Genomic DNA, 16,311 nt, shown 5'->3' with positions numbered 1-16,311 from the left:
CCCCCCGCGCCTCCCGGTGCCGCGGGGAGGGGGGGGGTCAGCCCGGGGGCCCCCCCGCGGGTAAACATGGCTTATGGGGGGGCGTCTGTCCGTCCGTCCGCCCGCCCGCCCGCCCGCCCCTAGAGCGAGGTCTCCAGGCTGTGGAGGCGGCCGGGGGGGGCGCCGCGGGGGGGGTGGTTGTTGTTGCGGTTGGGGGGGGCCTCGCTCTCGGCGTCGGTGTCGTCGATGAGGGGGATGTCCCGCGCCTCCCCGAAGAGCAGCCCGGGGGGGGCGGGGGGGCCCGGGGGGGGGCCGGGCCGGGCCTCGGGGCGCGGGGGGGGCCCCCCCAGCGAGCTACGGAAGGCCCGCACCACCCGCATCTGGGGGGCGGGGGTCAGCGGGGGCGCCCCGAGGGGCCCCCCCCGTCAGACCCCCCGGGACCCCCCAACCCCCCCTCCATGAGACCCCCCCCCCAAATCACCCCGGGTGTCCCCCAGCCCCCCCACAGGGACAGGGCCCCCCCAACCCATCAGGAGACCCCCCCATGAGACCCCCCCCCGGGACATGGGGGCCCCCCCAAAACCCCCAAAGCCCCCCATGAGACCCCCCCCCGGGACAGGGGGGCCCCCCCAACCCCCAGGCTCCCCCACGAGACCCCCCCCAGGGAGATGGGGCCCCCCCCAAACCCCCCCATGAGACCCCCCCCCCGGGACATGGGGGCCCCCCCAAAGCCCCCCATGAGACCCCCCCCGGGACAGGGGGGCCCCCCCAACCCCCAGGCTCCCCCACGAGACCCCCCCCAGGGAGATGGGGCCCCCCCCAAACCCCCCCATGAGACCCCCCCCCCAGGACAGGGGGGCCCCCCCAAACCCCCAGGCTCCCCTATGAGACCCCCCCAGGGACAGGGGGGCCCCCCCAACCCATCAGGAGACCCCCCCATGAGACACCCCCCCCCCCCAGGGAGATGGGGCCCCCCCCAAACCCCCAGGCCCCCCCATGAGACCCCCCCCGGGACATAGGGCCCCCCCACCCTCAGGGGGTCCCAGCTATGGGAGTGCCCCCCCAAAATAGGGACTGGGGGGGAAATGAGTGGGGACGAGGGGGGGGGGAAACGGGGGGGCGGGGGGGGCAAGGGGCTTGGGCTGGGGGGGGGCTCAGTGGTGGGGGGCCGGGGGGGGTCCTGGGGGTGCCCCTGGCCATTTGGGGGGGGTCCTTAGGGGTGGGGGGTCCTTGGGGGGGTCCCTGGCCATTGGGGGGGGGGTCCCTGGGGGTGGGGGGTCTTTGGGGGGGTCCCTGGCCATTGGGGGGGGGGTCCCTGGGGGTGGGGGGTCCTTGGGGGGGGTCCCTGACCATTGGGGGGGATCCCTGGGGGCTGGGGGGTCCTTGGGGGGGGTCCCTGGTCATTGGGGGGGTCCCTGGGGGCCGGGGGGGTCTTTGGGGGGGTCCCTGGCCATTGGGGGGGGTCCCTGGGGGCTGGGGGGCCTTTGGGGGGGTCCCTGGTCATTGGGGGGGTCCCTGGGGGCCGGGGGGGTCTTTGGGGGGGTCCCTGGCCATTGGGGGGGTCCCTGGGGGCTGGGGGGTCTTTGGGGGGGTCCCTGGCCATTGGGGGGGGTCCCTGGGGGCCGGGGGGGTCTTTGGGGGGGTCCCTGGCCATTGGGGGGATCCCTGGCCATTGGGGGGGGGTCCCTGGGGGCTGGGGGGCCTTTGGGGGGGTCCCTGGTCATTGGGGGGGTCCCTGGGGGCCGGGGGGGTCTTTGGGGGGGTCCCTGGCCATTGGGGGGGGGTCCCTGGGGGCTGAGGGGTCTTTGGGGGGGTCCCTGGCCATTGGGGGGGTCCCTGGGGGTGGGGGGTCCTTGGGGGGGTCCCTGGCCATTGGGGGGGTCCCTGGGGGTGGGGGGTCCTTGGGGGGGTCCCTGGCCATTGGGGGGGGGTCCCTGGGGTGGGGGGTCCTTGGGGGGGGGTCCCTGTGGGCTGAGGGGTCCTTGGGGGGGGTCCCTGGCCACTGGGGGGGTCCCTGGGGGTGGGGGGTGCCTGGGGTGCTCACGGGCGGGGGGTGGCGGGGCCGAGGCCGGACGAGGGGGGGCGGGGGCCCCCCCGCAGGGAGCCGCTCCTCTTGAAGGTGGCCACGGCCACGGCCACGGCCATCTGCGGGAGAGAAGAGAGGGGTCAGCGCCCCGGGGGGCACTGGGGGCACTGGGGGGCAGAGCCCTGGGGGGGGGGGTCAGGGGGCCCACAGGGTCAGAGGTCAGGGGTCACGGTGCTGGCAGGGGGTGGGGGGGTTCTCATGGGGGCAGAGCTTGAGGGTCAGGGGTCAAAGGTCAGGGCTATAGGGGACCCTTAGGGTCAGGGGTCAAAGGTCAGGGCTATAGGGGACCCTTAGGGACTATAGGGGTGCCTTCAAGGTCAGGGGTCAGGGCTATAGGGGACCCTTAGGGCCAGGGGTCAAAGGTCAGGGCTATAGGGGACCCTTAGGGACTATAGGGGTGCCTTCAAGGTCAGGGGTCAGGGCTATAGGGGACCCTTAGGGCCAGGGGTCAAAGGTCAGGGCTATAGGGGACCCTTAGGGACTATAGGGGTGCCTTCAAGGTCAGGGGTCAGGGCTATAGGGGACCCTTAGGGTCAGGGGTCAAAGGTCAGGGCTATAGGGGACCCTTAGGGACTATAGGGGTACCTTCAGGGTCAGAGGTCAGGGCTATAGGTGACCCTTAGGGTCAGGGGTCCATCTAGGGCAGGCTCCGAACTTGGGGGGGGTTCACAGGGGGTCAAAGATCAAAGGTCAAGAGGTCCACGTGGTCAGAGGTGAAGGGTCAGAGATGAAGGGTCAGGGGATCCGTAGGGTCAGAGGTGAAGGGTCAGAGGTCTGAGGTCAGGGGTGAAGGGTCAGAGATGAAGGGTCAGGGGGTCCATAGGGTCAGAGGTGAAGGGTCAGAGGTCTGAGGTCAGGGGTGAAGGGTCAGAGATGAAGGGTCAGGGGGTCCATAGGGTCAGAGGTGAAGGGTCAGAGGTCTGAGGTCAGGGGTGAAGGGTCAGAGATGAAGGGTCAGGGGGTCCGTAGGGTCAGGGCTGAAGGGTCAGAGGTAAAGGGTCAGAGGTAAAGGGTCAGGGGGGTCCATAGGGTCAAAGAGGAAGGGTCAGAGGGTCCATAGGGTCAGAGGTGAAGGGTCAGAGGTCTGAGGTCAGGGGTGAAGGGTCAGGGATGAAGGGGGGCGGAGCCCTGGGGGTCTCCCCGCGTCGGCCGGGGTCAGGGGTCGGGGGTCGGGGGTCGTGGCGCCCACCTGGGTCTGGATGCGGTTGAGGCCGCGCACCCAGAGCACCTGCCCCCGCCGCAGCTCCCGCTCGGCCGCGTCCACCTCCTCCTCCTCCTCCTCCTCCTCCTCCGCCGCCGCCGCCGGCCGCCGCCCGGCCCCGCCCGGCCCCGCCCCGGGGCACCGCAGCCGCCCCCCGGGCACCCACACCATCACCTGGGCAGGGTGGGGGCGGGGAATGAGGGCCGGCCCCGCCCAGCCCGGCCGTTAATTAACCAGCCCAGGCAGCGCCGGCAGCTAACGAGGGCAAGGGGGGGGGCGCAGCGCCGTCCCCCGCCCCCTTAGGGGGTGACGAGGGGGGGGCCAAGGTCCTCATGGGGCGGGGGTCCCCGTAGGGCAGGGGGTCCCCGGGGGGCGCTGTGGGGCGGGGGGCAGTGTGGGGCGGGGGTCCCCGGGGGCGCTGTGGGGCGGGGGTTCCCCGTGGGGTGGGGGTCCCCAAGGTCCCCGGGGGGCGCTGTGGGGCGGGGGGCAGTGTGGGGTGGGGGTCCCCGTGGGGCGGGGGTCCCCAAGGTCCCCAGGGGCGCTGTGGGGCAGGGGTCCCCGTGGGGCGGGGGTCCCCAAGGTCCCCAGGGGCGCTGTGGGGCGGGGGGCGGTGTGGGGTGGGGGTCCCCGTGGGGCGGGGGTCCCCAAGGTCCCCGGGGGGCGCTGTGGGGCGGGGGTTCCCCGTGGAGCAGGGGTCCCCAAGGTCCCGGGGGGCGCTGTGGGGCGGGGGTCCCCGTGGGGCGGGGGTCCCCAAGGTCCCAGGGGGCGCTGTGGGGCGGGGTCCCCGTGGGGTGGGGGTCCCCAAGGTCCCGGGGGGCGCTGTGGGGCGGGGGTCCCCGTGGGGCGGGGGTCCCCAAGGTCCCGGGGGCGCTGTGGGGCAGGGGTCCCCGTGGGGCGGGGGTCCCCAAGGTCCCGGGGGGCGCTGTGGGGCGGGGGTCCCCGTGGAGCAGGGGTCCCCAAGGTCCCGGGGGGCGCTGTGGGGCGGGGGTCCCCGTGGGGCGGGGGTCCCCAAGGTCCCGGGGGCGCTGTGGGGCGGGGTCCCCGTGGGGCGGGGGTCCCCAAGGTCCCGGGGGGGCGCTGTGGGGCGGGGGGCGCTGTGGGGCGGGGGTCCCCGTGGAGCAGGGGTCCCCAAGGTCCCGGGGGGCGCTGTGGGGCAGGGGTCCCCGTGGGGCGGGGGTCCCCAAGGTCCCCGGGGGGCGCTGTGGGGCGGGGTCCCCGTGGGGCGGGGGTCCCCAAGGTCCCCGGGGGGCGCTGTGGGGCGGGGGGTCCCCGTGGGGCGCTGTGGGGCAGGGGTCCCCGTGGGGCGGGGGTCCCCAAGGTCCCGGGGGGCGCTGTGGGGCGGGGTCCCCGTGGGGCGGGGGTCCCCAAGGTCCCGGGGGGCGCTGTGGGGCGGGGTCCCCGTGGGGCGGGGGTCCCCAAGGTCCCCGGGGGGCGCTGTGGGGCGGGGTCCCCGTGGGGCGGGGGTCCCCAAGGTCCCGGGGGGCGCTGTGGGGCGGGGTCCCCGTGGGGCGGGGGTCCCCAAGGTCCCGGGGGGCGCTGTGGGGCGGGGGTCCCGGGCCGGGTCCGTACCTGCCCCCAGACGAGCTCGCCCAGCCCCACGAAGAGGCACCACAGCCACTGCTCGGCGCTGAGGGGGGAGCAGCTGAAGGGCTTCCCCCCGAACTGCACGATGACGATCTGGGGGGACGGGGGCTCAGCGGGGGGCGGGGGGACCCCGCAGGGGGCTGGGGTCCCCCTGGGGAGAGGGGGGCTCCTCCCCCCAAGCCGGGGGGTGCCCACGGGTGCTGGGGGGGACCCCACAGGCTGCTGGGGGTCCCCATGGGTGAGGGGGGTCCCTTATGGGGTGCCTGGAACTGCTGGGGGTCCCTATGGGGTCCCCATGGGTGACGGGGTCCCTCTGGGGTCCCCGTGGCCCCCCACGGCCCCCCTGGGGGCCCCTCCATGCCTGGGGGTCCCTGGGGGCCCCCCCCCCTCTGTCCAGCATCCCCAAGGGTCTGGGGGTCCCCATGGGGTCTCTGGGGGTCCCCTCCAACATTTGGGGGTCCCCAGGGGTCTCTACGGGTCCCCTCCATATCTGGGGGTCCCTCTGGGACCCCATGGGGTCTCTGGGGGTCCCCTCCACATTTGGGGGTCCCCAGGGGTCTCTGTAGGTCCCCTCCACATCTGGGGGTCCCTCTGGGTCCCCATGGGGTCTCTACGGGTCCCCTCCATATCTGGGGGTCCCTGGGGGTCCCCGTGGGTCCCCGTGGGTCGCCCCAGCCCACCGGGACGGCCAACGGAGAGGACGACGAGGTCCCCACCGGTCCCCTCCGCGTCAGGGCGTCCCCACGTCCCCCCCCCCCCGTGCCGGGGCGTCCCCCCCCCGACCCCGCCGCGCCCCACCTGGATGGCGAAGGTGCCCAGGACGATGGAGCAGAAGATGGGGTTGGCGAAGATGCCGTCGAAGACGTTCCGCTCGCCGTGGATCTTGCGGGCGTTGATCTCGTTGAAGAGCTGCATCATGACGAAGGTGTTGAAGATGATGGTGTAGTGCTCCGAGGGCGGCGCGTGCAGGGGGGCGTTGCGCCCGCTGTCGATGTCGAAGAAGACCTCCCCTGCCGGGGGGGCCACATCAGCCGGGGGGGGCCGCCGCCGCCCGCGACGCGCCCCCGGCTGCTCGCAGCCTGCCTTGGGACGGGGGACACGGCCGCGGCTGAAGGACCCCCCCCGACATCTCCTGGGGGGCGTGGGACCCCCCCTGACATCTCCTGTGGGGTGTGGGACCCCCCCCACATCTCCCGTGGGGCGTGGGACCCCCCCCGACATCTCCCGTGGGGCGTGGGACCCCCCCGACATCTCCTGGGGGGCGTGGGACCCCCCCCCCCGACATCCCCTGGGGGGTGTGGGACCTCCCCAACATCTCCTGTGGGGCGTGGGACCCCCCCGACATCTCCTGGGGGGCGTGGGACCCCCCCTGACACCTCCCGTGGGGCGTGGGACCCCCTCGGGGACGCGGCCACGGGCGTGGGACCTCTCCCCACGCCTCCCAGGGGTTCCCCGGCGCGGCGGGCCCCACGTCCACGCACCGACGAAGAGGAGGGTGAAGATGATGACGAGCTGGTAGGCGGCGTGGCCCAGGATGTTCTTCAGCATGGTGCGGGAGATGAGGGGCTTGTTGCGGCCGTAGGGCTTGCGCAGCAGCAGGGCCTCGGTGGGCGGCTCGGTGGCCAGCGCCAGCGAGGCGAAGGTGTCCATGATGAGGTTGACCCACAGCATCTGCACGGCCTTCAGCGGGGAGTCCTGCGGGGGCGGCGGGACAGGCGGACGGCGTCCGTCTCCCCCTCCGCCCCGCCGCCGCCCCCGCCGCCCCGCGCGCCCCACCTGGGTGATGCAGGCCCCGGTGAAGGCCACCACCACGGCCACCACGTTGACGGTCAGCTGGAACTGGAGGAACTTGGAGATGCTGTCGTAGACGTTGCGGCCCCACATCACCGCCTTGACGATGCTGGAGAAGTTGTCGTCCGTCAGGATGATGTCGGACGCCTCCTTGGCCACGTCCGTCCCCGCGATGCCCTGGGGAGACCCGAGGGTGGGCGAGGGGAAGCGGGGGCAGCCCCAGGCGGGAGGGGGAGGGCCGCCGGGTCTCCTGGGGCGGAAGCGGGGGTCTGGGGGTCCCCGAGACGGGGATGGGAAGGGGTTGGGGGCCCCAGGGACCCCCCCCCCGGATGGAGACGGGGGCAACTGGGGGACACTGGGGCAGGAACGAGGAGGTGCCCTACGACCACGGACCCCCGAGAGGGATTTGGGGGACCCCCTGAGGGGGGCAGGGAGGGTCTGGGGGGGCCGGGGACCCCCGTTTTGGGGGGGCGGGTTACCATGGCGAAGCCCACGTCGGCCTTCTTGAGCGCGGGGCCGTCGTTGGTGCCGTCCCCCGTGACGGCCACCACCTGCCGCTGGTCCCCGATGGTGCTGTCGATGATCCCTGGGGACGGGGGGCGGTGGGGACCCCGACCGGCCTCTGGGCACCCCCAAAGCCCCCCTCAACACCCCCCAGGTTCCCCCCTGCACCCCTAAACGCTCCCCTTCCACCCCAAATGCCCCCCGCACCCCACCTTTGACCAGGGTGTGCTTGTCGGTGGGCGACGACCGCGCCAGGACCCGCAGCTTGGGCCAGACCTTGTCGAGGCGCTCCTGCTCGATCTGGGGGGGCACGGGGGGGGGGGGTGAGCCCCCCGCTGCCCCCCCGGGGCCGCCTGACCCCCCCCCCCGCCCCCCAGGCCATCCCCCCCCCCCCGCCCCCCACCTGTGGGGCAGCCCCATGGGCCAGGGCCCCGGTGACCCTTAGCCCCCCCCCGGACCCCAATCCTTACCCAATTCCTCCCCCCTCAGTCTCTCCCAGTGCCTCCCAGTCCATCCCAGTGCCCCCCAATCATCCAAGTGTCCCCCAATCCATCCCAGGGTCTTCTCCCAGTGCCTCCCAGTCCATCCCAGTGCCCCCCAATCATCCAAGTGTCCCCCAATCCATCCCAGGGTCTTCTCCCAGTGCCTCCCAGTCCATCCCAGTGCCCCCCAATCATCCAAGTATCCCCCAATCCATCCCAGGGTCTTCTCCCAGTGCCTCCCAGTCTATCCTAGTGCCCCCCAATCATCCAAGTGTCCCCCAATCCATCCCAGGGTCTTCTCCCAGTGCCTCCCAGTCCATCCCAGTGCCCCCCAATCATCCAAGTATCCCCCAATCCATCCCAGGGTCTTCTCCCAGTGCCTCCCAGTCTATCCCAGTGCCCCCCAGTCCATGCCAGGGGCTTGCCCCAGCGCCCCCCAGTCCATCCCAGTGCTCCCAGTCCATCCCAGAGGGCTGCCGCGCTGCCCCCGTACCTCCCCCTTCTCGTTGCGGATGCGGCGGTTGAACTCCTTCCCCTCCAGGCAGAGCCAGTCCTCGCCGGCGGGCAGGATGCCGCACTTGGCCGCGATGGCCCGCGCCGTGTTCAGGTTGTCCCCCGTCACCATCCGCACCGTGATGCCGGCCCGCTGGCACTTCCGGATGGCCTCCGGCACCTGCCGGCACCCCGGGGCGGTCGGGCACCCCCCGACCCCGCGTCCCGCCCCGTCCCCGCGTCCCCAGCGTGTCCCCAACGTGTCCCCACGTCCTTGTGTCCCCCCGACGCCCTGCGTCCCCCACGTCCCCTGCGCGTCCTCACGTCCCTCTGCGGCCACCCATTGCTCCCTGTGTGTCCCCATGCCCCCCACCTCCCCCCGTCCTCCGTGTCCCCATGTCCCCTGTCCCCCCAAAGTGCCGTGTCCCCGTGTCCCCCCATCCCCATGTCCCCTGTCCCCCCAAAGTGCCGTGTCCCCGTGTCCCCACGTGTCCCCACGTCCCCTGTCCCCCCAAAGTGCCGTGTCCCCGTGTCCCCCCATCCCCATGTCCCCTGTCCCCCCAAAATGCTGTGTCCCCGTGTCCCCCACGTGTCCCCACGTCCCCTGTCCCCCCAAAATGCCGTGTCCCCCACATGTCCCCATGTCCCCTGTCCCCCAAAGTGCCGTGTCCCCGTGTCCCCACGTCCCCTGTCCCCCAAGGTGCCGTGTCCCCGTGTCCCCCACGTGTCCCCACGTCCCCTGTCCCCCCAAAATGCCGTGTCCCCGTGTCCCCCACGTGTCCCCACATCCGCTGTCCCCCCAAAGTGCCGTGTCCCCATGTCCCCCCCGTGTCCCCCACGTCCCCTGTCTCCCCAAAGTGCCGTGTCCCCGTGTCCCCATGTCCCCCACGTGTCCCCACGTCCCCTGTCCCCCCAAAGTGCCGTGTCCCCGTGTCCCCCACGTGTCCCCACGTCCCCTGTCCCCCCAAAGTGCCGTGTCCCCGTGTCCCCCCCGTGTCCCCATGTCCCCCACGTGTCCCCCACGTCCCCTGTCCCCCCAAAGTGCCGTGTCCCCGTGTCCCCCCCGTGTCCCCCACGTCCCCTGTCTCCCCAAAGTGCCGTGTCCCCATGTCCCCCCCGTGTCCCCACGTCCCCCCACCCTCCCCGCACCTCGGGGCGCACGGGGTCCTCGATGCCGACGACGGCGATGCAGGTGAGCTCGCCCACGATGGCGGCCTCGTCGTCCCAGGGGGGCTCGGGGACGGGGGGGAAGTCGCGGAAGGCCAGGACCAGGGTGCGCAGCCCGGCCGCCGCCATCGGCTCCACCACCTTCCGCACCACGTCCTCCCGGTCCCGCGGCCCGAAGGCCCGCGCCTCCCCGCCGCCCCCCAGGATGGCGCAGCACCTGCGGGCACCGGGGCTCCGTGGGGGGGCTGCCCCCGAGCGTCCCCGCCCCCGGGGGGTCCCCGGGGCCCTTTTGGGGCGCGGACCCCTCACCTGCGCAGGAGGATCTCGGAGGCGCCCTTGCTGTAGAGGCGGAAGCCGCCGGCGGGCAGGCGGGTGACGGTGCTCATGGACTTGCGGACGGAGTTGAAGGTGTAGACCTTGTAGAGCCGCTCCTCGGGGACCTGCGCCCGCACCGCCTCGTAGTCCCGCCGCAGCGCCAGCACCAGCCCCAGCAGCGCGCACTCCGTCTTGTTCCCCACCTGCCGCGGCAGCCCCCCCGCCGTCTCGGGGGGCTGGGGGCCGCGGGGGGGCGGGAAGGGGACAGGGAGGGGGCAAGGGGGGGACAGAGGTGGGGCGGCAGGGGCGGGAATGGGGCAGGTAGGGGGTGAGAGGGGCAGGTTTGGGGTCATACGGGGCAGCAGGGGTGGATACAGGGGTCGGGGGGACAGAGATGGGGTCAGGGGACAGTTATAGGGGTCAGGGGACAGTTATAGGGGTCAGGGGACAGATATGGGGCAGCAGGGGTGGATATGGGGGTCGGGGGGACAGACATGGGGGTCAGGGGGACAGAGATGGGGTCAGGGGGACAGAGATGGGGCAGCAGGGGTGGATATGGGGGTCAGGGGGACAGAGATGGGGCAGCCGGGGTGGATATGGGGGTCGGGGGGACAGACATGGGGGTCGGGGGTGGATATGGGGGTCGGGGGGACAGAGATGGGGCAGCCGGGGTGGATATGGGGGTCGGGGGGACAGAGATGGGGCAGCAGGGGTGGATATGGGGGTCGGGGGGACAGAGATGGGGCAGCAGGGGTGGATATGGGGGTCGGGGGGACAGACATGGGGGTCGGGGGTGGATATGGGGGTCAGGGGGACAGACATGGGGGTCGGGGGGGATATGGGGATAACGGGGACAGATACGGGGTCGGGGGGACAGGCATGGGGACAGAGAAGGGCCATTGGGGCAGAGAGCAGAGAGCGGGGTCAAAGAGGGGTCCCTGGGGGCGCGGAGTGACCCCCCCCAGCATCCCACCCCCCCGGGGGGCCCAGAGCCCCCCCAGCGTTGGCCTCAGCCCCTCCCCGGGGGTCTCGGGGGTGCCCCCGTCCCCATCCCCGCCGTCCCCTCACCAGGATCTTGGTGGTGTAGGCGCTGTTGATGGCGATGGCCTGGACGAGGAGGTCGAGGGTGCGGGGGGCGACGGCGGCGGGGTCGGGGGGGGCGCGGAAGTGGGTGTCCCCCAGGAAGGCCTGCACCACCGTCATGCGGTTGGTGGTCAGCGTCCCCGTCTTGTCGGAGCAGATGGCCGTGGCGTTGCCCATCGTCTCGCAGGCGTCCAGGTGGCGCACCAGGTTGTTGTCCCGCATCATTTTCTGGGGTGGGGGGACGACGGCGGAGATGGGGGCGCGGCGGGGGGGACGCGGCGGCGGCAGAGGGCCCGGGGACGGGAGGACGGAGGGATGGGCTCGGGGACGGACGGACAGAGAGGTCTGGAGATGGGGAGGTGGGCCTGGGGGAGTCCGAGGGGCAGAGGGACAGACGGACGGGCAGACGGATGGAGAGGAGCTTGGAGGAGAGGCAGAGGGACCGGGGAAATGGCTGGGCGGACGTGGAGGACGGACAGACAGAGGGAATGGTGGACAGATGGGCCGTCTTGGACGGCGGACAGGAATAAACAGGGACGGAGAAGGGACAGAGGGAGGGATCTACGGTGGGACAGACAAGCGTCGAGGACGGACAGACAAGCGTCGAGGACGGACAGACGAAGGGATGGAAGAGCAGACGGACAGAAGAGCTTGGCAGACAGACAGAGAAAACAAGCGGGAGCTTAGAGGACAGACAGAGGGACAGATGGACAGACAAGCTTTGAGGGCAGAAGGAGGGACGGAGGAGCAGGACAGAAGAGCCGGGGGACGGGCAGACAGAGGGATGGGGACGGGCAGAAGCGTGGAGGACAGACAGAGCTACGCCGGGACAGACGGATGGAGGAGCTTTGAGGATGGAGGAGCTCTGAGGACAGACGGACGGGGGCGCTGGGAGGGCCTGACCTTGACGGAGTAGGCGAGGGAGATGGTGACGGCCAGCGGCAGCCCCTCGGGGACGGCCACCACCAGGACGGTGACGCCGATGATGAAGAACTTGACCCAGTACTGGACGTAGACGGGGGTGCACTCGGCCAGCCAGGGCCGGCCCTCCACCACGAAGGTCTCGATGACGAAGTAGAGCACCAGGATGATCACCGTCACCGCCGACATCACCAGCCCTGCCGCACAGCGCCCTCAGGCACCCGCCAGGCGCGGGAGGAGGGAGGGGGCGACGCGGGGGGACGCCCCCCGTCCCCGCCGCCCCGGGGGTCCCCGGCGTCCGGGCGCCCACCTGCCTTGCCGATCTGCACGGCCAGCTTGGTGAGCTTGCCCTGCAGCACCGACTTCTCCTTCTTGGGGCCGCCGCTCCGCTTCCGCTCCCGCTCCTCCACGTCCCCGCCCTCCGCGCTCTTCAGCGGCTGCATCTCCATCGCCACCGCCCCGTCCTGCTTCTTGGCTGGGGACAGCGACACGGCCCCGTCGGCGCGGGGAGGGGGGCACGCGCGGGGGTCCGGGCGCGTCCCCCCGCCCCGGCGAGGGACCCCGGCGCACCTTTGCTCTGCAGGTTCTCCACCGTGCCGTCCTGGGGCTTCCCTGCGGCAGAAGGACGGACGGACGGCGTCAGACGGGACGAGACGCGAGGGGGGGGGAGGATGGGGTTGGGGACCCCCCCGGCGCCCCCCACGCCAGCCCAAACCCTGGCCAGTCCAGCGTCCACGCGGGGTCACCCCGCTCCCAACCCCCAGGACACGGACGCGAGGGGACGGAGCCCACGCGGAGGCCAGAGGCGAGAGGGACGGCGGGACGGACGTGGGGACAGAGGGACGGGGGGCCGGGCGCCCACCTTTCTTCTCCTTCTTCTCCTCCTCCTCCTCCCCGCCGGCGCCCAGCAGGGTGAAGATGATGCCGGTCTGCGAGTTGACCCCCACGGCTGTCACCACCATCTTCCCCGAGCCCTCCATGACGTGGGTGCCTGCGCGGGGTGGGGGGACGCCGGGGGTCACAGCGGGGACCCCCCGGCCCCCCAGATGCCCCCGGCCGCCCCCCGCCTCACCCGAGAGCAGCATGGGGTCCTTGTCGACCGACTTGCGGACGTGGTCGGACTCCCCCGTCAGCGCGCTCTCGTCGATCTTCAGGTCGTTGCCTTGGATCAGGATGCCGTCAGCCGGCAGCAGGTCGCCTGCGAGGGGGGCTGCGTCACCCCGCCGCGCCCGTCCGCCCCGGCGTCGGGGCTGCCCGCGCCCCGCCGCGCCCGTCCGCCCCGGCGTCGGGGCTGCCCGCGCCCCCGGCGCCCCGCCGCGCCCCCCTCGCTCACCGTACTTGACCTGGGCGACGTCGCCCACCACCAGCTCGGCGACGGGGACCTGGGCCTGGCGGCCGTGGCGCACGACGGTGAAGCGCTGCTCCTGCTCGATGCGGCTCTGCAGCCCCCGGAACTGGCGCTCCTTGCTCCAGTCGTTGAAGGCGGTGACGAGGACGACGCAGGCCACCGACAGCAGGATGGCCGCCCCCTCGATCCAGCCGGCCTCCGCCTCCCCCTCGTCCTCCGCGCCCCCCGAGGCGTGGCCGCAGACTGGGGGGGGGGGAGGCGTCAGGTCACCGGCGGGGACGCGGGGACGGCGTCGGGACACGGGGGTGGCAGCGGGACGGGGACACGGGGGACGTGGGGATGGCATCAGCCCGCAGATGGGGACGTGGGGATGACGCCAGGGCAGGATGGGGACGTGGAGGACACCGGGGTGACATCAGGCCAGGACGGGGTGACGCGGGGACAGTGCCAGCACGGGGACGGGGACGTTGGCGATGGGGTGGGACCGAAAGACGGGGACGGGGGGGGACGGGGCGAGCCAAGGGACGGGGGACGCGGTGGGGTGGGGACGGGGCGCAGGGGACAGCGGGGCGGGAGCAACGACGCGATGGGGAAGCGGGGACGCCGGGGACGCCGGGACAGCGTCCCTGTCCCCCGCCGCCGGGCCCCCCCGGCCCCCCCCAGGCTCCCCACCTTTGGCGTCCCCCGAGGCCCCCCCGCCGCCGGCGCCCCCCACCTTCGGTGTCCCCGCTGGGGGGCGCGTAGAAGGAGAGCCCCAGGGAGACGACGGCGGCCACCTCGAGGATGATGAGGGTGACGTCCTGCAGCGCCTCCCACACCAGCTCCGCGAAGGTCTTGGGGCGCTTCGGGGGGATCCAGTTCTGGCCGAAGACCTGGCGCCGCCGCTCCAGCTCCGCCGCCCCCTCCGACAGCCCTGGGGGGGCGCCCGCACGCCTGGGTCCCCCCACGTCGGGGGTGTCCCCCGGCCCCCCTCACCCCCGCTGGGGTCCCCAGGGGGCGGCCAGCTCGCAGGGGGGGGGGGGGGCCTAGGGGACAGGGGGGACCCTGGGGGGGTCCCTGAGGGGACAGTGAGGCCCCTGGGGGGGCCCTGAGGGGACGGGGGGGACCCTTGGGGGTCCCTGAGGGGTCTCGGGGGGGCCCTAGAGGACAATGAGGCCCCTGGGGGGTCCCTGAGGGGACGGGGGGACCCCTAGGGGTCCCTGAGGGGTCCCAAGGGACCGGGGGGGGTCTCTACGGGGTCCATAGAGGTCTCTGGGGGGGTCCCTAGAGGACAGGGAGGACTCTGGGGGGGTCCCTGGGGTCCCAGAAGGTTTCTGGGGGTCCCTGGGGGCACGGTGAGGTCTCTTGGGGGGCCCTGGGGCGCAGGGAGGTCCCTGAATGGAACGGGGGGGGTCCCTGGGAGGTCCCAGGGGCGTCCCTAGATGCTGGGGAGACCTCTGGGGGTCCCTGAGGGGTCCCAGGGGGTCTCTAGGGGACGGGGGGGGTCCCTGGGGGTCCCGGGGTGGCGTTACCGTCGGTGGGCGAGGTGCGGAGGCGGCGGCAGAGCCCGTGGACGTCCCCGTAGGCCTCCTGCACCTTCAGCAGGGCCTCGGCGCCGCGCAGCTCCATCAGCGCCCGCAGCTCCGCCAGGCTGCAGCCGAAGCCCCCCCCGGGGCCGGCCTCCCCCGCGCTGTTGGCCAGGTCCCCCATGGCGCCGGCGGCCTGCGGGGACGGGGACGCGGCACGGTGGGGGGGCGCGAAGGGGACGGGGGCAGCGCGGGGGGGGCACGGGGACAGGGGTGGGGAGGCGGGGAGAGCGCTGGGGACGCGGCACGCGGCTGGGGGGCAGCGCTGGGGGCTGGGGGACAGCGTTAGGGACAAAGGACACAACTTGGGGACATCGCTAGGGACAAACGATGTAATTGGGGACCTCGTTAGGGACAAGGGACGCTGTTGGGGACGTCGTTAGGGACGTGAGATGCACCTTGGAGACATCATTAGGGCCCAGGGGCATCACTGGGGACACGGGACGTGACTCAGGGACGTCGTTGGGGACAAGGGGCATTGTTGGGGACAGGGGACACGATTTGGGGACATCATTAGGGACAAGGGACATCCTTGGGGGCTGGGGGACATCGTTAGGGACCAGGGGCATCATTAGGGACACGGGAAGTGACTCGGGGACATCGTTAGGGACACGGGACATCCTTGGGGGCTGGGGGACAGCATTAGGGACCAGGGACATCGTTGGGAACATCGTTAGGGCCCAGGGGCATCATTAGGGACACGGGACATCCTTGGGGGCTGGGGGACATCGTTAGGGCCCAGGGGCATCATTAGGGACACGGGACACGACTCGGGGACGTCGCTGGGGACAAGGGACATCCTTGGGGGCCGGGGGACATCGTTAGGGCCCAGGGGCATCGCTGGGGCCGCGGGACGCGACTCGGGGCCGCCTCACCTGCTCAGCGGTGACGGTGGCGGGGCCCGGGGGGGGTCATGCCGGGGGGCCCCCCCTGGCTGCTCGCTCGCCCCCGCGGTGGGGCCAGGCCATGGACGGCGCCGGGGTCAGGGGCGGGCGCCCCCCCTGCCCGGGCCACACCTGGGGACAGGGCCGTCACCCGCGGGGACCGGTCCCCCCCCGCCACCGCCTCCCAGTGCCCCCCCCAGCAGCCCCGTCCCCCCAGAAACCGCCGGTGCCCCCAGCTCTCCCAGTAACTCCCAGTTCCCCCGGTGATCGGTGCCCCCAGTGAAGGCCTCCCAGAGCTCCCTCAGCAAATCCCAGCAGCTCCCAGTCCCCCCAGCAATTCCCAGTCCCTGCAGAAACTCCCACTAACTCCCAGTCATCCCAGTAATTCCCAGTTCCCTCGGCAAACGCCAGTAACTCCCAGTCTTCTCTGAAACACTCTTTCTGTCCAGTTCCCCCAGCACACAATCCTCAGTTATTTCCAGTAACTCCCAGTTGCCTCAGTAAGTCCCAGTAACCCCCAGTTCATTACTCTGTCAGTCACCCCCCCAGCAACTCCCAGTTCCCCCAGTAACACCCAGCAGCTCCCAGTCTGCTTAGTAACTCTGCCTTCCTACACTCTCTCTCTCCAGTTCCCCAGTAGCTCCCAGTCCACAATTCCCCAGTAAATCCCAGCCGTTCCCAGTTCCCCCAGTAACTCTACTCCACAATTCCCTCAATCATCCCCAATAACTCCCAGTTCCCCCAGCAACTCTCAGTTCCCAGTTCCCCCAGTAACTCCCACTCCACAATTCCCTCAATCATTCCCAGCAACTCCAAGTTCACCCAGTAAACCCCAGCAACTCCCAGTTCCACCAGTAAATCCCAGCAGTTCCCAGTTCCCCCAGTAAACCCCAGCAGTTCCCAGTTCCC

The 16,311-nt window shown here is 72.5% G+C and overlaps 1 protein-coding gene across 1 annotated transcript; it reads right to left on the bottom strand.

Annotated features, from left to right (window-relative positions):
- Nucleotides 1-37: 37 nt before the first annotated feature.
- Nucleotides 38-14,642, bottom strand: ATP2B3 (ATPase plasma membrane Ca2+ transporting 3; the record flags this gene model as incomplete). The annotated part of the gene is given in 22 exon segments (XM_082334328.1): nucleotides 38-70; nucleotides 118-161; nucleotides 164-359; nucleotides 3,255-3,440; nucleotides 4,836-4,943; nucleotides 5,649-5,860; nucleotides 6,332-6,545; nucleotides 6,627-6,818; nucleotides 7,121-7,227; nucleotides 7,358-7,445; nucleotides 8,121-8,300; nucleotides 9,269-9,503; nucleotides 9,596-9,837; nucleotides 10,670-10,912; nucleotides 11,588-11,802; nucleotides 11,916-12,080; nucleotides 12,176-12,217; nucleotides 12,468-12,596; nucleotides 12,678-12,803; nucleotides 12,939-13,196; nucleotides 13,669-13,866; nucleotides 14,465-14,642. Coding segments are annotated over 22 exon segments (3,591 nt in total).
- Between the last annotated feature and the right edge of the window lie 1,669 nt (nucleotides 14,643-16,311).

The sequence above is a fragment of the Platalea leucorodia genome, assembly GCF_965183815.1.
Source record: "Platalea leucorodia genome assembly, chromosome: 33".
Lineage (NCBI taxonomy): Eukaryota > Metazoa > Chordata > Aves > Pelecaniformes > Threskiornithidae > Platalea > Platalea leucorodia.
This window is presented reverse-complemented; position numbering and strand designations above follow the sequence as displayed.